The sequence below is a fragment of the Mercenaria mercenaria genome, chromosome 9 (assembly GCF_021730395.1).
Source record: "Mercenaria mercenaria strain notata chromosome 9, MADL_Memer_1, whole genome shotgun sequence".
Taxonomy (NCBI): domain Eukaryota; kingdom Metazoa; phylum Mollusca; class Bivalvia; order Venerida; family Veneridae; genus Mercenaria; species Mercenaria mercenaria.
Window position 1 is genome coordinate 6,984,732 of NC_069369.1, and position 23,824 is coordinate 7,008,555.

The 23,824-nt window shown below is 35.2% G+C and overlaps 1 protein-coding gene across 1 annotated transcript; it reads right to left on the minus strand.

The window, feature by feature from the left end:
* Positions 1 to 1,119: 1,119 nt before the first annotated feature.
* On the minus strand, positions 1,120 to 19,697 carry LOC128559661 (perlucin-like). The gene is made up of 4 exons (XM_053551982.1): positions 19,661 to 19,697; positions 3,162 to 3,205; positions 2,549 to 2,633; positions 1,120 to 1,783 (listed from the first exon to the last, which is right to left on the minus strand). The coding sequence occupies exons 1-4, from the start codon at positions 19,695 to 19,697 to the stop codon at positions 1,554 to 1,556; spliced, it is 396 nt and encodes a 131-aa protein (XP_053407957.1). The 3' UTR covers positions 1,120 to 1,553.
* Between the last annotated feature and the right edge of the window lie 4,127 nt (positions 19,698 to 23,824).

Sequence of the window (23,824 nt, forward strand, 5' to 3'; positions counted from 1 at the left end):
TTTTTGGATTATTCAGTATACATTTTACGGGAATACACTATATATCAAACATACTGCCGAAAAGCTTCAAACACGCATTGGTGTATATTTTTGATGAACCGTGATTTCACGTTTATCAGACTATTTTCGTAAACTGTTCTGTTCAGTTAGTATGCGAGTTGCTTGTGGCTTACCATATTTCCATATAATGGTGTACAATATGGGGAGACAACTTAACGTATAAGTCGATGTTTACGTTTTACACCAAAGTGGCCATGTGACGTTTAATTTGAACAAAAAGTTACCATTAATATAGTTTTATGTAAAATCCAAACGAGGGAATTTGAATGAAAACCAACATGATGATGACAATTTTATTTTCTTTTGATTGAATAAATTTTAGGATTATCTAATTGTTTTTTCTCATAATACTTCATTACGTTACCCTTAAACACCCAAACACACTTTTAATCCGTAACAAAGGACTGCCTAATTTAGGAGTTTTCCTGCTTTTCTATTCTTAGCATTTATATTCTCATTCTTCGGAGGTTCAACATAATCCCAGAACGAGCCACGGTATGTGAGAAGGGTATTTCTTAAATAGCTTTCTTTAGATCTATATAACTCGCAATTGAAAGGCGAAATGATTTCAATAATAAGGGGAGCGGTGGTCTAGTGGATAATGTGTCGGCTACTCAATTCTAGGGTCGTGGGTTCGAGCCCCACTGGGGCCACGACCACGACTTCTCATATGACACGAGAACTGGCTTTTCCAGGAAGTGGGCTCGAGAGAGGTTACAATAAGCTTGAAGCTTTCATCACAATTGAGCTAAAAACAAATGAGCCGCACCATGAGAAAACCAACATAGTGGGTATGCGACCAGCAAGGATCCAGACCAGCCTGCGCATCCGCGCAGTCTGGTCAGAATCCATGCTGTTCGCTAACGGTTTCTCTAATTGTAAGAGGCTTTGAAAGCGAACAACATGGATCCTGACCAGACTGCGCGGATGCGCAGGCTGGTCTGGATCCTTGCTGGTCGCATACCCACTATGTTGGTTTTCCCATGGCACGGCTCAAATTAGTATAAACCAAATGATTCAATGCAGAACATAAAACATATGATGATGATTGTTCTTTACGGATACTGCAGTTTTACAAAATCGCTTTGAATACAATTTTCTTTATAAGATTTTAATGAATTATATTTTATTAAAGACATTGGATAATTGCATCTTACTAAAGGCAATCTACTGGACAATGGAAGTAGCAAAATGTTATTTATCACAATAAAGCGTATCGTAGAATTTGTGTAAGGGTCATTCAAAATACGTTTCTATGCTAAAATGAAACAGTTTGATCCAAGACCGCGGTAACTACAAATCTAGTAATGTAAAAACAGGGATGCGTAAGCGTTTATGTTTGCTTGGTAAAATAGTTACATTGATCCATAGTTAGGCATATAAATAGTTGTGCGAACATCGTTAAAAAGAACTCAAAATAGTCTCATAACTGCAACTGTGATAATTTACACTTTGTTAGAATTTAAACATTGCCATATCTTATCGTGTGGGAGTTAGTCGAATTCACATAAACTGAACAGTTTTGTAAAACATTTCCCATCACGCCATTGCCACCTATCTTTTACTTTCGCACTCTTCAAACAATGTTCCATTCCATCGTAATTATTCGGTTGTGAAGGCGACCAGTTGACGTAAAAGTCAGAGACATTAGTTCCATCCCACCAGACAAATGTTCCTTCACTTTCAACATCTGTTGCACCTAGCCAGATGCTCGTATTGTATCCTGGAAGACAACATACTAAATACAAATACCCGAACACAGTTGTTTGAATCTTTATTTAAGTGATAAGCTTTACACTAAAAGTCCACTTATACATTGCATGTTTCTCTACAGGAAAAACATTTTACACAACCTGGTCCAGAAAAAGGACTTCTGCAAATTCCAGGTCAAACACTTCATTTCATTTTGAGATATTACTGCAATCATGCAATCAATTACTGCAGTCATGCAATCAATTACTGCATTCATGCAATCAATTACTGCAACCATGCAATCAATTACTGCAGTCATGCAATCAGTTACTGCAATCATGCAATCAGTTACTGCAATCATGCAGTCTTTTACTGCAATCATTTTGATATCAATACAAGCTGTAGTTGCAGATTTTTAGTAGAATACATCAGCTAGGACAAGTGACTCGCACGTACTTTACATGGGGACCTTTGAAAGAAACCTTTTCTTTCTGAAGTATAGATAACTTGTATCCTGTTTTGGTTCGAAATAGTTTCGCTTCGTTGTGAATACAACCAGTTTGTGAACCTGGAACGAAAATGGGCCTTCGTCTCAGCGCATGTTTGCGACCATGCTTTCTTTTACTTTGGTAAAAAAAATGTAGACATTCTTTAAGATAAGAATTTCTTTGAAATTCTGAGTTTGTTTGATGTTAAAGCTTTTTTTTCGATTTCCAAAATTTACAAAAAGATTAAGAACATGGCAAATAGAATTACTAATGTTTGAAACTACTGTGAAGTTGATAAAACAACACACCGTGAAAGACGTTTCTCTCTAGAAATGTTTCCTCCGCCTCTGACTTTATGTCTGCCAAATGTTCGCCAAGATCTTCGCAATATTTCTGTAAAAAGAACAGTGAAATAATTAATCTTTATGTTCCTTTGATATTAGTTTTTATATTATATATATTTGTTGACTATAGATGGATAAGCTGCTATCATTATATCCTGCCTTTACAAACAGCCTTCACATCACAATATTTCTAATAAAATTACAAAAATAAATACAGAATACTGAATACATGACTACTTGTACCAATTCATATCTAACGGACACCTATTCATATGATCTAATAGAAACTACTTTTATGTTAGATGACAACTTTTGACTGACATCCACTAAGATAACATACAACTGTAACTAGTATTTAATCCAAAAGGTACTTCGTCCTTGAGTCAGTTCACCAACACTTCAAAGAAAAATATTTTTATAAAGGCACTCTTACCACAAGGCGTAATATTTAAATATCACTTTGAACCAGAATATTGTTAGTCGTTGCAGAGTTTCCGTTTTTAGTTTCTCTGTGTTTTTATATTGCTATGTTAATGTGTTTTTAAATGGACAAGAAAAATACGAAAGACAAATATACCTGCGCCTCATCCCATGGCTTTTTCACCTCAACTACTCGGTACTCTGAAATCAATAATTATCATGTATAAACAACCAATATTATGACAACAAAATGCCGTATGTTTGCAATTTTTCAGTAAGTATATCATTTCCCGGTATGTCCCAATAACGTAATAAATTAATTTGTTTTCCAAGAAAATATTTAACGAACACGAAATGCATTGGTTTTACGATCCTGGTGAATTTTATATCTTTATTTTTTTCCCAGTCAGTTTCTCAAGACATGTTCAAAATGAAATATTCAATATTGCGAATTTATATAATATCCGTGCGCAACTAATTTTTGTGAATTGAGCCGATCAACGAAATGAAATCCCAAAGACCAAGTAAAATCCCCGTTTATTTAACATTCAAATTTAGAAGTCCCCGAATACATATCCCCATGAAATAGCCATTCTGGCCCAAACTATGAAATTTAGTGCCCAAGAAAGCATATAATTTCGCATATCATCCAATTAAATTAGGTGTTATTTTCTATTAGGAGAACTAAAGTACACAAGAGACGCTATTTTTTTCGGCGTTAGCTGAAAAACATGGCTTTTGACCTAGATTCTGTAGAAATCGGGACACGGAACAGGTGCGCACTGAGAAGATTAACCATTTATTCAGTCTTAAATGACATTGATTATCAGAAGGCATACATTAAATGGAACATATTTAGTAGTTTTGTTAGCCTAAACTAAAATGATATATTCTAATTTAAAGTTTTTAGTGATTTATCACCGCTAGAGAAATCGAAAGTAAACTTCTTCCTGGCAAGTGCAGACAAATACAACAACAACACAAATGAGGGCCATTAGGTTAGTTGAATTTGTTTAAATTTCATGAAAATGATGACTATGCAAACAACAACAATGTGCAAATTAGATTTAAAAATCACTATTCCATCACATATCAAGTAAGTATTTACCTATTACTTTATACAAATAAAAAAGATTTCAACATTGATGGAAGGCATCCCAATCTGCAAATGTTTGAATTTTTGCTTCAAGTCTTTTTTAAAACAGAGAACTTAATCAAGTAATTAGAGTTATGGGGTTCACTAGTGATTTAAAAGCTAGGGTTTTATTTTCATGTCAACTTTTTTAGCCTTTTCCAGTCCAAATAATTGTACGCTGGTCGACATATTGTGCTAGTGGCTTACGTATGGGGGATTCTGACCCAATATGAAATTATTTCAGAATCAGCCCAGGACGTCAAATCATTTTGACCTTCTATCACTGAAAGGATACCTCTTGACCATTTAAATTTGCTGCTTAGTTGGAATATTTGCAAATGAATAATGTGTTTCTTTTATGCACATCCAAATATTTTCTGTCTGTACATTCTGTTTAATTCTGATTTATTTTTCATGCGCCAAACATTATTACCTCTACGCCGTTTGTCTTTTTAAAGACATTTCTTGTTTGTAAATGTTTGGACTCAGAAATAAATGTAAATATCTGAATATTTCTGAAAGCCCGGTGCTGACATCACATTTTAATTTTCCCATTCCATATTTCTCATTTCTCACTATGTATCATATAGGAACTATGCTTTCGGTACAAAAAAATAGAAAGAAAGAGAAAATGTGAAGTTTGAAATGTGATTTTCACATTTCATTTTTTTCTTATTATACACTACGAAACATATAGAAAATATGAAATGAGAATGTGAATTTTACATTTCACATTTTTCGCTTCTCGCTTTCGATACAAACATAACGATGTTTAAAGTGAGAAATGTGAATTTCACACTTCTCATTCCATAGTTTCTATATATTTCATAGTGTATTATAACAAACGAGAACTAGGAAATGAGAATAATGACACGCGGTCATTACTAGGCTTCCGTACACACAAGGCGCCTTTTTTTGTAAATGTTTTGACTCGGAAATAAATGTAAATATTTGAAAATTTACGAAAACCCGGTGCTGACATCACGTTTCAGTTTTCCCTTTCCATAGTTTTCATTTCTTATTTCTCATTTCTTACTATACACTATGAAACATATGGAAACTTTCACATTTCGCAGCTCTCATGTCTCGTTTTCGATACAAAAATTGAGAAATATAAAGTGAGAAATGTGAGAGTAAATGAGAACCGTGAAACGTGAAGTCACCAACAGGCCTTCGTAACAATTCCATAAATTTAGATACTTCTCAAATTTTCATCCGTCTACATGGCGACTCCTAAAATTCTATTTTACATTTACTTTTCAAAGTTTATTTCATATTTATTTATACTATCATCAGTGCACTATGTGGTACTCAATTTCATTTTTAGAAAATAAGAGCAATCACTTACGTTGACGTCCATAAAAGAGTGTGCCATTTAGTAATGGTGCGCCATTTTTTGTCAAATTCTTGTCGCGGCACCCAATGCACTGCCTATTATGATAATGGTGAAAAACACCATAACATCTGGAGGTTACGGAACACTTCAGTACACATTGTGCTAGGCTCCCTTTATTTTCCTCCTCAAAAACGGTCTGATCAGCTGGACAGGTGAATCCTCCGAGATCCTCAAACTTGGTAAACTCAGTAAATTGACGGATAGCAACAACCCCACAAAATATGCCGTAAAGAAAAAGAAACGGGCGACTGAAAATAAGCATGCTGACGAAGTAACAACTACAGGCAATTTGACTTCAATAATGCAGTCAATCACATTTACATTGGGCATGCGCGTTGACTTTGTAATATTGCGTGGTGATCAGAATAGTTTAAAGTCATCACATGCTATTGTAACTATAGTTAACGGATATGACGTGTTTTTTTACTATAGATCAACGAGCGAGTGAGTGTCAAAATGGCGGAGAGAGATTAGACATTCTTGCATAAAATTAATTTTTTTCACTGGACCCACCCATGTATCAACGGGAGAACAAGGCAATTCACGTGCTGTTAATACCCGATTTTTATTTTTGAAATGCTTTCCCAGGGACATATATGTATTTCTTCGGAGACTGACATCTAGTATCTGCGTCTTGTTTCTTTCATAAAATCCTCTTCTTGTAGCATTAAAGATGCAATCTAAACCATAAAATGTTTTGCTGTATCAGTTACCAACGCCAAATGCGCTGCCCCCAACAATGTTCGTACTATCTTCTCCACTTGTTTACTCCCCTTTTAGAACTCAACGTCGTTTCAGTTTTTGTAGACAAGATTGAATGTTTAAGAATCGCGTGTAGCTTGTGCGATTGTTTGTTTTTAGGAATAATATTTATCATTTTGGTATCAGTCGATATGTTTTTATCTTATTTCTGAAAGAATTTATATGAACAGCTTGAAAGCTTGACACTACGTTCGTACTCATCCGTACTCGAAATGTGTCCATACTCAAAAACAGTCGAATGTAAAGTTATTATTCTTGAAACTGTGCTCCTGTTTACCAAATGCTGAAGTTATATGAACAATTTTTGGTAATTTCATGTTTGTATTAACGATAGATAAAAACAATCATGTAAAAGTCTTCAGAATGTTGTTGATTTCTGGGCCCTGGTTACGGATATTTAAAACATGTTTACCGTTTCCAAGAACAACAGAGTGGTAATTAAAAATGTACCGGAATCTAAAAGTCATCACATATGAAAACAATACATTTAGTCGTCGTGTAATGTTTTTTATGCAAGAATAGCGACAATTCACGTTTGTTTTGTGTATCAACATCTGCAGAAGCCCTTGGGATATGTTTGTGACCTCGACCTTCGGTCTCGGTCACAAACAATCCCGCGTGCATCAGCAAGCCTCGCAGTTTTCCAAATCCGTGCGATGCCCGTACGAGCTCCTCCGGAATGAGTTGCTTCTTTCCGTCAGATTTTTGGGAATAATTTCTAAAACCACTTCAAGGCGGCATTGTAAAATGGATTTAGTCTGGTTTGAGTAGCTACTTGTTGTTTTGACTGCAATTTGGTTTATCAAAGTGAAATATTAAAATGAACTTACTTATCGCAAGTGGCGTGGAAATAGATCAGGCGCTTGAATGTTTTTATTTTGAGTACCGACAAGTTTTCAGAAAACCACTCAGACGTAAGCATTTAAATGGTTTACACGTTAAAAGAAAGTAACAGTTATAGCAAGATCCTTCTTGATAACATGGTTGCTACATGACGTTTAATGTGATGTTCGTGAACATTCAAATGATTTAGATTTCGTTTTTGCCTAGATTAAGCAATAAGTTTAAGCCATGATGAACGAGGCTTTAAAAGAAAACTCCATAATTAATTGATTTAGTGTCGTACAGCTATATAACCTGCATACAATATAAGCTTACACGATGTGCATGTCATTGCTTAACAAAGCCTCAAATATAGTCCTAATGGACTCTACATGAAATATTCATATCTTTGTATTGCTTGTGATATTTTTACCATTTCCAAACTATGATTCAAATCTACCACTTTATAAAATTTCCATTTCTGTCTATTCAGAAATAATAGTAATTGAAATTGAAGATGTTTGAATTTTGAACCGGTGGTCAAATTTGAGAAAATATCAAAAGTGAAAATCGACTAAGTACGCGCCCTCGCCTTAAGTATTCATGATTTTACGAAAATTGCATTATATGCTTATTTTGCTCAATTTATAACTCTTGTATATGTTATATGTTTTCCAACACAATGGTTATAGTTAAGTGATCACTTTTATAATCGTCTGTGACATTGTCGAAAATGTCTGCGAGTTAATATATATTTATCAGTACCGGACATTAGAAACAAAAAAGAACATTATAGTAGCCTAGGCATATATTCATTTCGCAAGCCGATATACCTAACTGTAATATGTTTACTGAACTTTAATGAATGGAAGGTGGATGGTTCTACCCAGGTGTTCACCCGTTATGAAATAAAGCTAGGATGTCGTTCTTCACCTGCAAAAGCTTAAAAGTCGCCTTATGACCTATAACTGTGTCGGTGTGATGTTTTACATTTATTTCTTAGAACTCTACAGTAATAGCATCCGCATTTATATTCAATGTCTCTTTTTTATTTTCCTTTCTTTAGTCAGACAATTTTATTGATAAACATCATTAGTACATAGCTTTATATGTCTCAGACAAGTTTATGGTGCTACTGTTGATAGATTTCAGTAATGCTCTAATTGCATTGCCGGTAGTTTTTTTTTTCTTATTATTTATTAAAACATCCAAAAATATAAACAAACAAACCTTTTAAAGTGTTTGATTTAAAGGCTCAGTACATAACTATAAATTATTCTAATGGTTATGTGTTATTTTGAAACTCCTTATATAAATTAACGGTCCATAGTTAGGTGTATACAGTTCAAAAATAAAATGTTACTGGGTGTGGCATCGTTAAATGTAGCACCACTGTTACACCTCAAAATGGTAGCAACGCATTTTGGTAGCCACTACTAAAATTCGGCCGAGTTTTGGTAGCGACAAAATGTGTTGCAAGGGTACATATGACGTGTTAAGGTTCAAAGAATGGAACGTATTTTGGTAGTTTTTTCTACATCAGAGGCTATGCTTATTAAGAGAGAGAGAGAGAGAGAGAGAGAGAGAGAGAGAGAGAGTCTCACATAAAAATGTCGGGGAAAAGGTTCGGAGTTCCCGTCCCGATACATAGTTTTCTTATGAAAACAACGAAAATGTAGATTCCTGAGCGTGTGTGTGAAAAGGGCCTCAAACGACGCTTCCTATATAATTACATTGTATTGTTTTGTTGTTTTAATGTGCTAGTGTTGTCGGAGGGATAGTCCACCGAGATTCTATGTCGAATCCTTTAAAAAAACGAAGTATGTTAAAATGTGAGGGTTCTCCACCTAGATATTAAAAGGAGCATAATTTTGACAAAATATAAGCAAGACTTATGTTACCTGTCATGTGACTCTCATGTTGCAGACTTTTGTGTCGAGTTTGAAAGCATTTGGTCCAGTAGTTTCTGATAAAACTGTTTATATGTAAATCTATTATGCGGACGCCAACTTGGACGCTGGCAACGACGTCACCGGAAGGATGACAACAGCCCTTCTCTTTGGAAAAAAAATGAAATAGTTGAGCTAAAAACTCTTTTGAGGTCCTAATGTGATGTATGGTTTTCGTTCCAAGTCACATAAAGTATTTATCCTGAATATTCAGTTATAATACTAAGGCTCATATTTCCAAGGTACCAACATTTAGTCGAGTAATGGACAGACTCTTAACAAAATATGCCACTGAACCTAAACTTTAAAACAGATGTAACAATTTAGGAGCGTACATTTGTGCATTCAGCCCAACGGCAATCCTACTCCCCGGGGTGTAAGAAAAGTTTTTTTTCCAGCACCAGGTGAAAATACAAGAAAGTTATGTCCGGTATACAAAAAAACGAGTGCCTGAAATTTACTCGACCAACCTCGGTAACTACCGGTGAATAAATTAACCGGTAACCCTCGGAATTACATTCACTACCGGGTTGGATTATTTGACTGTATTTCACTGTATTAAACAACACTAATATATACAAACGATTTTTGGTGGATAAAGGTTGCATGTCCACTTTTCATATACTTTTAAAGGTTTTATACAACTTACGTGACCTTTTCTCGTGAATTTTCTGAATTTTAATCTCAAACAGTCTATTCTTACTTATCGGCCGTCGCTTAGCTCAGTAGGTAAGAGCGTTGGTCTACGGACCGCGGGGTCGCGAGTTCGATCCTCGGGCGGGGCGTATGTTCTCCGTGACTATTTGATAAACGACATTGTGTCTGAAATCATTAGTCCTCCACCTCTGATAATTCATGTGGGGAAGTTGGCAGTTACTTGCGGAGAACAGGTTTGTACTGGTACAGAATCCAGGAATACTGGTTAGGTTAACTGCCCGCCGTTACATGACTGAAATACTGTTGAAAAACGGCGTTAAACCCAAAACAAACAAACAAAACTTATCGGCCGTTATATTTTCAAGGTCAAAAGGTCAAGGCCGGATGAGCGACTAAGTTCAATCATGACTCTCTTTGAAAAAATTTTGTCCATTCGTCACAATATATATATATAAGTGAGATATTAAAGAAAAAACATCAACGAAATGCCTTTCAAACACACTGGATCCCGGAAGGATACAAGAACATAAAGATAAAATGATAGAGTATGAGAAAAAATATATGTTCTAACAGTGTCAAAAGTTTAATTATAAACCCGAGCGCTTTCGGCTTTTTAAAAAAGCCTTTTTCAAGGGTAGCATAAATCAAAACAACACAGCAACGGCGTAAATCTTTCTTTTAGGAAAGAGAAACCTACTGGATCCGCCGTCTCAACACCTTACAACCTATAGGCATCAATAAGGGAGACTAGATTAGCCCGCTGAAGCATTATTTTCCCCACTAAGATTAAAAACACAGATACTAGTAGTTCATTTTAGCAGATATTAAATCACTTTAGGCAATCGGACATAGTTTTTAATTAACATCGACCACAACATAGAATTTCTTTTTCCGCTACCTTCTCTGTTGAAAACGGCGTTAAACACAAAACCAATGAACGAAATCCTCAGGAAAAATACAGGGAACCAATCAAAAACGCTCTATTTTTATAAAACCGCTATTTTTATTTATCACTCATTCTGTTGATCGATATGTTCATTGAGCATTTATATATCGAACTATACAGGCGGTATTTACGCCGTTGCTGTGTTGTTTTGATTCATGCTACCCTTGAAAAAGCCTTTTTAAAAAGCCGAAAGCGCTCGGGTTTATAATTAAACTTTTGACACTGTTTGAACATATATTTTTTCTCATACTCTCTCTCTCTCTCTCTCTCTCTCTACATATATATATATATATATATGGGCCGCGCCATGAGAAAACCAACATATTAGCTTTGCGACTTCGCTTTCAAAGCCTATTGCATTTATAGAAACCGTTAGCGAACAGCATGGTCGCAAAGCCAATATGTTGGTTTTCTCATGGTGCGGCTCATATATATATATATATTACAGCAACTGATTCTTGAAGTTTAACACGGCCTGTTAGTAACAAACGCTAATCAATATAACAACGGGTATTAGACAAGACCACTTGTATATGAGAATATTTAGGAAATCTTTTTTCTGTCAACAATGCATATTTAACAAGTGTAGCTCAAGACATACAAAAGAAAACTAAATAAATAAATAAATAAGAAAAATAAATAAAAATAGATAAATCAAGGACTAGCATTTAATATGAAAAGCCACATTCTTAGAACTCATTCTCAAAACAAACCCTAGAGTAATGTATGTATCTATACATGTACGTAAATATGCATATATGTATGTATGCGATAAGCATACGCAAGGTAAAACAAACACATAAAGGAACACGGCAGGGAACCGCCTTGCAACGGTGTGACTGGAATGCGCAAGATTTGACAATATGCAAAGAGCTGTAACTGTGTTTGGCTCACTTGCAAATTACATTGTTGTTATACACCCTGTCCTGTATTGATTTCGCAGTAGCAGCAAATTATTAATGGCTAGAAAAAATAAAATTGATAAAACAGTGTTAGCTAACGATATCAGATTATTGGGGCTATAGTATATACATTTATGCTTTACCAGACAGCTGCATATATCTTTAAACATATTGACATTTTACACAATATAGTCAAATACGTGTTGATCTCACAACAATACAGATGCTTGAATGATATAATTATACTTGTTGGCCGACCTCGCATTTTGAAAAACAAAAAAACGCATTTTCCCATAAGAAAAAAACAAGGTCAAAATTACGTTATGTTAACAATAGAACTTGCCCGTCATGTGTAATTTGTTATTTAGTGAGGAGTGGAACTACTTGATTCCCTAATTCAATTTTGTTCAAAAACTAACATGCTATAACAAATGTTTTTCTAGATGTATATCGCATTTCTAGCGATTTTAAAGCTTTAATGAAAAGCTCTTAACTTTGTTAAGTATATAGACAGTGTAATTGACGGTTGTGATAAGACTTCGTGATATGGCACTGAAAAAAAAACAGATGCCAATAACCATTACACTGTAAATACATAACAACATCTGTGAAATTGGCATATTCTTGCATGTATTAATGGGAGAGAAATCGTGCACAAGCAAGGCAATTCAGGTGCTGTTAGTAGATGATTTTTATTTTTGGAATGCTTTGCGACAGGGACGTATGTGTATTATGTGTATTACTGCTCAGATCAATAAAATCTGGAAAGTAGATCCCTCGGAAGCACCGAGAACAAGGCAAACAGTGAAAATTTGTAGCACAGCGACATCTGGTATCTACGTCTTGTTTCTTCCACAATAATCTCTTTATGAAGCAAAAAAAAAAAAGATGCAATCTTTTCCACTGTATGTTTTGCAGTATCAGTTACTAACCCCAAACACACTGCCCTTCCCCCATACAGAGTCAACAACGAGCTCACTGGCTTCTCCCACTGCTTACGCCCTTTTGAAGTCAGCGTTTTACAAGTACAATATTTGTCGACAACCTTCAATGTATTTAATTACGTGTAACTTGTGCGATCTCTTTTTAGCTCACCTGTCACAAAGTGACAAGGTAAGCTTTTGTGATCGTGCGGTGTCCGTCGTCCGTCGTCCGTCCGTGCATGCGTCCGTGCGTGCGTCCGTGCGTTCGTAAACTTTTGCTTGTGACCCCTCTAGAGGTCACATTTTTCATGGGATCTTTATGAAAGTTGGTCAGAATGTTTATCTTGATGATATCTAGGTCAAGTTTGAAACTGGGTTACGTGCCATCAAAAACTAGGTCAGTAGTTCTAAAAATAGAAAAACCTTGTGACCTCTCTAGAGGCCATATATTTCATAAGATCTTCATGAAAATTGGTCAGAATGTTCAACTTGATAATATCTAGGTCAAGTTCGAAAGTGGGCCACGTGCCTTCAAAATCTAGGTCAGTAGGTCAAATAATAGAAAAACCTTGTGACCTCTCTAAAGGCCATATTTTTCATGGGATCTGTATAAAAAATTGGTCTGAATGTTCATCTTGTTGATATCTAGGTCAAGTTCGAAACTGGGTCTTGTGCGGTCAAAAACTAGGTCAGTAGTTCTAAAAATAGAAAAACCTTGTGACCTCTCTAGAGGCCATACATTTCATGAGATCTTCATGAAAATTTGTCAGAATGTTCAACTTGATGATATCTAGGTCAGATTCGAAAGTGGGTTACATGCCATCAAAAACTAGGTCAGTAGGTCAAATAATAGAAAAACCTTGTGACCTCTCTAGAGGCCATATTTTCCATGGGATCTATATGAAAGTTGGTCTGAATGTTCATCTTGATGATATCTAAATCAAGTTTGAAAGTGGGTCACGTGCCTTCAAAAACTAGGTCAATAGGTCAAATAATAGAAAAACCTTGTGACCTCTCTAAAGGCCATATTTTTCATGGGATCTGTATGAAAATTGGTCTGAATGCTCATCTTGATGATATCTAGGTCAAGTTTGAAACAGGGTCATGTGGGGTCAAAAACTAGGTCAGTAGGTCTAAAAATAGAAAAACCTTGTGACCTTTCTAGAGGCCATACTTTTGAATGGATCTCCATAGAAATTGGTCAGAATGTTCACCTTGATGATATCTAGGTCAAGTTTGAAACTGGGTCACGTGCCATAAAAAACTAGGTCAGTAGGTCAAATAATAAAAAAACATTGTGACCTCTCTAGAGGCCATACTTTTCATGGGATCTGTATGAAAGTTGGTCTGAATGTTCATCTTGATGATATCTAGGTCAGATTTGAAACTGGGTCAACTGCGGTCAAAAACTAAGTCAGTAGGTCTAAAATTATTAAAATCTTTTGACCTCTCTAGAGGCCATATTTTTCAATGGATGTTCATGAAAATTGATCTGAATTTTCACCTTGATGATATCTAGGTCAGTTTCGAAACTGGGTCACGTGCGGTCAAAAACTAGGCCAGTAGGTATAAAAATAGAAAAACCTTGTGACCTCTCTAGAGGCCATATATTTCATGAGATCTTCATGAAAATTAGTGAGAATGTTCACCTTAATGATATCTAGTTAAAGTTCAAAACAGGGTCACCTACCTTCGAAAAACTAGGTCCATAGGTCAAATAATAGAAAAACCTTGTGACCTCTCTAGAGACCATATTTTTCAATGGATCTTCATGAAAATTGGTCAGAATTTTTATCTTGATAACATCTAGGTCAAGTTCAAAACTGGGTCACATGAGCTCAAAGACTAGGTCACTATGTCAAATAATAGAAAAAACGACGTCATATTCAAAACTGGGTCATGTGGGAAGAGGTGAGCGATTCAGGACCATCACGGTCCTCTTGTTATAATTGACTGTAGGGAAAAAACAAGACCACTTTTCTGTGGTACAACATAGATGTTACTTTCCAATTTTAGGTGTATTTTAAGGTATCTCTACTACCTGGTAAGGAGTTTTTTGTGGACTTAGAAAAGCAAAAGACTTACAATGATTACTAAACAACCACACAATTAAAATTCCATTTGCAAATACAGGTGCTAGAGTAAAGAAGTTTGCTATGACGGGCGTATATTGTGACATTCTGGCACTCTTGTTCCCTGTCAGCTTTCCATTCCTTCTTTTTACAGTAGCCATATCGAGGGTTCAACGCAATAAGGGCGTATCTACATATACTAACTATATGTAGATACGCCCTTATTGCGTTGAACCCTCGATATAGAAATCATCATAGCTAAACTGTTCATGAAAATTAATAAAATTTAGCAGTAAACCACCTCACCACTGATTTATTCTTTCTTCCACATCTTTAAAACCCCTGATGCGGACCACAACTAAATGGTTCTTCAAAGCTTTCCCCAAAATTAATACTTTCAAACACTAACTTGCCAGGAACTTTAGCCTTCAATTATAATATGCCCGGCGGGGGGATTAGCCATGTCTAACATGGCTCTTGTTTGAATTATGTTTTATACTTAAACGATTTTTATATTTTTTAGCTCACCTCAAGTGACAAGGTGAGCTTTTGTGATCGCACAGCGTAAGTCGTCCGTCCTTCCGTGCGTAAACGTTTGCTTGTGACCACTCTAGAGGTCACATTTTTCATGGGATCTTTATGAAAGTTGGTCAGAATGTTCATCTTGATGATATCTAAGTTAAGTTTGAAATTGGGTCACATGTGATCCAAAAGTAGGTCAGTAGGTCTAAAAATAGAAAAACCTTGTGACCTCTCTAGAGCCATATGTTTGTATGGATCTTCATGAAAATTGGTCAGAATGTTCACCTTGATGATATCTAGGTCAAGTTTGGAACTGGGTCATGTGCCATCAAAAACTAGGTCAGTAGGTCAAATAATAAAAGAACCTTATGACCTCTCTAGAGGCCATATTTTTCAATGGATCTTGATGAGAATTGGTCAGAATTTTTATCTTGATGATATCTAGGTCAGGTTTAAAACTGGGTCACATGAGCTTAAAAACTAGGTCACTATGTCAAATAATAGAAAAAACGTCATACTCAAAACTGGGTCATATGGGAACAGGTGAGCGATTCAGGACCATCATGGTCCTCTTGTTTTGTTGTTTGTTTTTAGCATTTGGGAAGTTTCAGTCGGTATGTTTATAATCAATTTCTCACAGAATTCATTTAGGCCTAAATCTTGAAAGCCTGTCGTACTAATTTGTACAATAAATAAGGGTTCGTACTCAAAAGAACTCGGATGTAGAATTATTATTCTTGAAATCGCGTTCCTGTTTACCGAATTTTAAGTAATAATCAAAATTATGGGTAATGCCATGATTTTAATAACGAGAAATAAAATTAATCGTTTAAAAACCTTCAATATATGCTTTTTAACTGTAGTGTTGTTGATTTGACGGCCCCGGTTATGAATATCTAAAACATGTTTACCGTTTCCAAGAACAACAGAATGGAAATAAAAAATTTTACCGGAATCGTTAAGTCATTACATATGAAAACGATACATTTTGTCTTCGTGTCGTGTCTTTTTATGCACGAATAGCGACAATGCATGTTTGTTTTGTGTATTAATGTCTGCAGAAACCCTTGGGATATGTTTGTGACCTCGACCTTCGGTTTCAGTCACAAATATTCACGTGGGATTCTGCTGACGTTAATACACAAAAAAAGTGTATTATCCTAACGATATGATTTCACGGGAAGACGTGCACAGTTATGTAATTACTAAGTACAAGCACAATACTATCAGTATACAATAATTGTCTGAAAGACGGACACATAGTAGTAAATAAATGATATTGGATTCTTTTCGCTCTTAATTCAGTTGTCAGAAAAAAAGCGTGGGTGTAGTTTAAGAGAATAGCGAAAAACTCTTTTAAATCAATAGCGAAATAAAAAAAAAACACAACAAATAAAAGACAATAAAAAGACACTAAAAGACAATTTCTGCCTTGAAAGATCGCTGTACACACCGCACTACATAGGACAATGACCTGATACATGAATATAGACAAACAAAGACACTATAATGTAAGATGTATAAATATTATCGAATAATACTATGGGACATTGTTTAGAGAGAAAAATGATTAGCAAAGATGGCATTTTGTGTGCTAATGATCACAAAAACAATCTTCTTTACGTGGAAAACTCTTTATAGAATTTATTTCGAATATTATGTATTGAGGGAGCTTAATCAATTTAAAGAATAGTACACAAACAACGTTGAGGGAATGTGAAAGCAAGCAATGATCGGAAAAGCTCTGTGTTGCAGTTATGTTGTAGTGGTCAATTAAATAATCAGTGTTCCCAAATGCCAATACTAACTTGTTTTTCACATTATTAATGCAATGATTTGTATTGTCTGCTAAAAAACTGTACATTGAACTTGTGACCTCTATACATTGGCAGTATTATGGTGTCTTTATGATCAAGCCGTGAGAAATGATTAGTTTATACTAATTTACTTTAGCTCAATTGTCATTAAAGCTTCAAGCTAATTTGAACCACTCTATAGTCCGCTTCCTGGTAAAACCAGTAGTACTGTTATATGAGAAGGTGTGGTCGGTCGCCCAGTAGGGCTCGAACTCATGACCTCCGAGTTGAGCGGCCGACATTTTATCCACTATGCAACTGCTCTTTCTTGGATTGATTTAAACAAAGGCTAAATAAATCTATTATGAGTCTAAATGTAGGTTTGAATTACGTGCCTTTATTTGTATTTACATATATTTTACTTTGTCTGTGTTTTTGTGTATATTTTAAAATGTACACATCTAAGTAGGGCGTTCAGAAGTAGCTAAGCTGGCTAATAACTGCAAATACGATATCATAAATACAAATGTACTTGTTTTAGGAAGCGCCTTGTAGCGACGTCTGCTGAAAATTAAACCTCACTCTAAGTTTAGGGCAATTGTGCCCTTGACAAAAAATGAATTCAATTGAACATTTACAAAGTTGAGGACATTATTTTCTCCTCCCGAACAGAAGATGTGTTTTATTAAACCTATTATAAAAGTCTATTGACTCATTTATTAGCCATAATTTTAATATTAAGATTAGCATAAACACCAATTGATACCTGATAATTGTGACATATCTGACTAGAATTTACATAAACCGGTTAAATATAATTATGTTTTACGTTAACAGAGGTCTTATTGAAAAAAAAAAAAAGATTCTTCAAAGATACAAGTTGTACGAAACTGCTGTCCCGATTTTAAAATAATTTCACACAAATGGTCCTTTGTGACCTTCTAACCAAGATTGTTCAAATTATTTTGATTTGTCAAACTTTGCCGCCATGGGGAGTTGTCACTTTTTCCCTATATGTATATATTGGAAACTTTAAAACTGTTCTTGCCAGAAACAGCAGGCCAATGTATTTTCACAAATTTTGCACTATTTTGTTATATCGTTATTCATGTGACACAACAACACAATTTAAATCGTATGGCGGCTTACAGTCGTTTTGCTGCCTTTTATTGGTGGAGGAAGACACACATTTTGCGCCACCTGTTTCAGGCATGGACGAGTCTGGACGCTGACAGGACGGTTAATATGTAACATCGTGTATGTGTTTAGAAAACCATCTTTATACAAAGAAGACTGATTTCATTTCTCGTTTGGTTTTTACCACCAAGTGACAATTACAAGTACCGTGCTATATCTTTTACTTGAGATTAAATTAAAAAATACTTCAAAATTACGAATTTCGGTATCGCCAAAAGAGAATCAAGACACGACTTCTTCCCGAATATTGGCTGGACCATTCTTTGAATAGTAATTAGACAAATATGAAATAACTCTTGTTGTGTCTTGTCGTGATTAAGACAAAAAATGAACAAATAAAAGACAAGAAGTAGTCATGGAAATACATTACTGCTTATATTGAAAAGTTTTATTTTTAAAGTGGAAATGCATTTTATAGGCATTACAGTAGAAGAACAGACTTTTACAGGTTTTATTTGGTCTTAATTTTGTCCCACGCGCAAGCCAATTTTGCATGTTATAATATTTATAAGTATTTGAATTATCGGTGTAGTTTCAGTGATAATGGTCTGAAATCATTTTCGTGGAAATTAAAGACATCCCCCCACCCTCTTAGTTATTACACTGAAAGTTTACTCTGGTGTCAGCTTCAGTGCTGGCGTTTGAAATTTTACTCTAAGTCACCTTCAATGCAGGTGTTTGAACTTTTACTCTTGGTTCCATTTCAGTGCTGGTGTTTGAATATTTACTCTTGAGTCAGTCTCGTTGCTTGTGCATAAACCCGCTTCAGTGCCCGTGGCCTAGGCGAAAAACAAAGCACAAACAATTCGTATTCCTTGAAAGAAGCTGGATTTGGTACAAATGACATTTCATATCTTCAACCATTTTATCAGAAAAGGAAGAAAACATGAATCGAAAAAAAAAAAACGATATCATAAGATAACTTTCAGGAATATCACGTGCACTTTCACGAGACTCTGGAAAAAATATAGAAGTATATAATGTATTTGTGCTCTTTTACTTCAATGAAAAAGGAAAAAGAAGTAAAAAGGTATCAGTTTGAAAATCAATCCAGCATGCATAGCAAAACCAAATAATATTGGCTTAAATCAGCATAATTTGTAATTTACAGACACGATATCCTTAATAGGTACATTAAAGGCCTTTAAGCTTAGTTATTTGCCACACCTGAAGATAGGTTAGTCCATTTAAATTAAAAGAAAGACACGATTGTTCTGATTTCTTTTCTCCATCTTTAGCAATTAACTACACAACTACATTTAATAACCATTATTTTTTTACAACAAAATTCTGATCAAAACCGTGCAATGAAGACATTGTGAAAATTATTGAATTTAATGTTGAATTCTTTTTACAAATATCTTTATTTCACTCAGGTGAAGGTATTGAAATATTAGGCAAGCAAATGTTAACAAATTTCAAATTGATATCCACAACTGCAACTAAAATCGGTATCTAAATGATTATTAAAAAGATCAAAACACAAGTTGTTGCATTTGTTTCTTTATCACTCTCGACTAAGAAACAAATGCAGCAACTTGTGTTTTGATCTTTTTAATAATCATTTAGCCGCTTACCGATTATACCGATTATAGTTGTTGTTGTGGGTATCATATTGAAGATTGTGAGCACTATCTTTTTCAATGTCCTAACTTTATAAACCAAAGAATAGTTATGTTTCAGTCAGCCAAGGACTATAACCCTTTAAGCACAGATACATTCTTTTTGGGAACTCTTTTTATCAGCAAACGATAATATTAATATTTTCAGAAGTGTTCAAAAATTTATTAGAGATACAAAGCGTTTTGAGAATTGAAATACTACAGTGACTTCGGTGTTCAAATTCATCTAGATTTAGTTCTGCAACAACAAGACCAACGATAAAAATCTACAAAGCAATAACTAAAATATCAGTATCACGCGAAATATGAAAATCATGTTGTACTTGGTCTAACTAGATTTCGTCTTACTATTCTTTCTTCCCTCTTTCTCTCTTCTTTTAACTTCAATAATATAAAATTTTGCATAGCTTTATGAATACACACTTTGTAGCCGAATCTCATGTAAGTGAAATTTGTTAATGGAAGGGTCTCTCATAATGTTGAGAGAACTTGTTACCCAACCCTTTTGCATACAGTGTTGTTAAGTTTTGTATTTGAGATGTAAATATTTTATATATTGGTATGCGATACTATATGTTTAAACCAACAAATTTCAAGTCTCATAGTGTACAAAGGCTTTTTAACACAACTCCATACCAATAAAAAAACAGACACGGGAGAGTACCGAAGAATCATATACCCCCCCCCCCCCCCTCCAAAAAAAAAATGAAACTTTACATGTCTTGTTCAAATTTTGATGGTCAGTAAAACAATCGGGTCATATATCTTTTCGTAGTTTTCTCTGTTCAGTGGTTTAAAAGAGATTTCAAAAAGGTGTATAGGTTTATATACTTTTTGATTATGAGAAAGTTGTATATCTTTGCTCAAAATGATAAACCAAAATTTCATCCCCAGTGAGCAATTTAGAATTTTTTGGGGGAATACAATGTGTTTTTCAGCAGAGTTTAGGCGCAGTCTAAATGCCTGGACTTTTGGTCTGGTGTTAACGAGGATTTCATCTAGTATAAACATTCTTTTACTTTAAACGGTCAGTATGAATATGAGGGACGGTTCTTTCTGAAATGCCTATTGTGTGCGCTATTTGGGAAATAGTATATAAAGATCACCCATAATGTTTTTTCTTTTTTTGTTGTAACAACAGGTCAGTGTGAACGGTTACTGTGATTTTAGACTATTTTGACCCTCTTGTAACTTTTTACCCCACCCACCCCTCAAAAACACTGGATACTATTGGATTCAGAAAAAAAAATCTCTATTAAAGAAAAGAAGGAACCCATTATTTGCATATCATTCATATCGCCGTGTATCACTGTAAATTTCACAAGTCATACAGTATCTGTGTATACAGTATCAAAGTAAGGCAAACTCCCGGCAAATATTATCTCCCCTAAATTCCATACTTTAGATTACATAGACTGCAGAAAATATCGGATCATCACGTAACGTCTCTGGATCAATGAAATGCAAGAAACTTGTACGAAACGAGATAAGTGATGCCGATGTAAGTATTTACATGTCGTTGCTAATTACACGCTTTAAAATCATTTTCATTGTTTTCTTTTTCAGTATAGAGCATGCAGGTCCACAGTGACTACATCACTCTATATATCAATGGTTAACATACCATGCCACGGTACATAGGTCCAAAAACAAAACACAATACCCATACAATCCGGGACTATCTGCTCTTATTGGGTAATACGAATGCGTTTCCTTCATTTTGTACAATATTCAAATTACAACATGCCGATGCAAGTTTTAAACATTTCAAGACTTTTCAGCACATTCTCCACACGTTGGTATCGATGAGACGGCACAATTAGACGGCCGTGCAGCACATAGACGGCCGCACTGGCACCAGAACAGAAAGAAAATGCAACTGTACATGTTATACCCTACCCCTAGGTATACTATAAGAGCCATGGTCATGAACGGGAAAATACGCTAACCCGTTTCAATCGCGCATTTCTCACCTAAAACGTGCAGTTCGGTAAATGTGTACTATGGATATTGAATAAGTGGTTATTTATTTAACATTGTGTACCGGTCACATTGTTTCAGTATTTCTTATCTTAGAGAAAAAATGCGTAGTTTATAGTTTCATCAACGTTACAGAAAAAAACTTTGATGAACTTCCCTGGTGAAATTCTGGTCTAGATTGCAAAACCATTCTGATTGGTTGATGTGAAAATGTAAGTCAGTCGTCGTTTAACTACACGTGTTCGCTAAAATGTGTATATGTAGCACAAACGTGCAATGTGAATAAAATAAACAAAACAGATGTATACCAATGTATGACTTCAAATTAAAAATCATTTCTAAGATGAATTTCATTCATCATTTTGAGTTTTATTGCATAACTGTGAATATTCTGCATTCTGTTTTTGTTTGTTTACATTTCGCCTGACACGTGCACACTGCTGTGACCTCTAGACCGGATGTTCATTAGGGAAGTTCACGCAAGTTTTTTCTGTAACGTTGACGAAAGCATAAAATATGTTGAGTATCTCTGCAATATGAAATATTGAAACAATGTTACTGGTGCACGATGGAAGATAAATTACCGCTTGTTCAATGTGTTTGGTACCCATTCATCGAACTGCGCGTTTTAGGTGAGAAATGTACGCTTAAAATGGGTTAGTGCAATTTCCCGATCATGACCATGGTTCTTATATTATACCTACGGGTAGGGTAAAAAATGTACAGAGGCATTTTCTTTCTGGTCTGGTGCCAGTGGACGGCCGCCGCGGCTGAACGCCACCTCGAAGCAACCTGGTCCCGGTACCGTTGGACAGGTCTTGCTGAGCCCCTTCGGTTAAGACTTTTACTATTTCCGAAAGTTTTATTGTATTGAAACTCTCTAACGTTGTCTAACACTGTCTAATTCGAGACGAAGTTCTGACTAGTTAAACAAATGTGAAAAGGTCATTAATATTTACTTGTACAATTCTGAAAAGAAACTATTCAACTCTTCCTCATATTTTGCAATCCTTTCGCTTCTGTCATCGGAAACTTCAGCATTAAATGAATTTCGTGTTTAGGGGATGGTCGTAATATCTGCTATTGTCAATATTTCCAGAAAGAAATAAAAAAACGTTTTATTACAACAGCAGTTGTACAAAGGAGATGACTAATACCAATAATTGTTTGATACTGTGGTAATAACGAATCAACGACATTTCTTTGTCATCTGATTTTGTTTAAATTCATTTTTTTATAAAGAGGTATTTGGTATATTACTGGCATATAACACTTTAAATTAACACCGGTCCCTCTTATTTCTTCCCTTTTCAACATCAGATACATACATATGTTTTATATTTAAGCTAGTATGAATACGTGTCACGGTAAAGAACTTGAATATGTAAACGGGGAGAAAATGTGTAGGCGGCCGGGTAGCTCAGTCGGTAGAGCATCGGAACGGTATTCCGAGGCCCCGGGTTCGAGTCTCGGTCTGACTGCACATTTTTCTCACCCTGTGACTGTAGGGTTGAGTACAAGGGTGCACTTATACTTCCTTGCTATTGAGCTAGCTTTTATAGCGACGTGGTAGAGTGTCCGCCTTAGGTGTGAGAGGTCCGGGTTCGATTCCCAGTCAGGCCTGAAGTATTTTCAGCCTGTTACATACGTATCAAATAGGGATGGGAATATGAAAATCAAATTCGAATATTTGTACATTATTGTTGTTTTGTTTTTTTTTTTCTAAATAAGTATCATTGATTTTGGGCAATATAAGCATGCTAATTCTACAGAATAAACCCGTTTGTTCTGTCGTGTTTGTAATCGCTTATCAAAAGATGTCCAATTAACAAGAACATAGCAATGCATAATTTGCAGGGGGCCAACGTTACGGATTAACAGTTTGCAACAGGCGTAAATGTGTCAGATGCATGTCAAAGATGTCCAATTAACAAGAAAAACGCAATGCATAATTAGCTGGGGTCATCGTTACGGATTAACAGTTTGCATTAGGACAAGACAACACAAGACAAATATTTATTAAGACTTGCACAGTGTACATCGTCTAAACACATGAAACATTTACATATATTTGGTCACAAAATAATGAATATATAATGAATATATAATAATAATAGGTATCATATTAACACAGTCGTG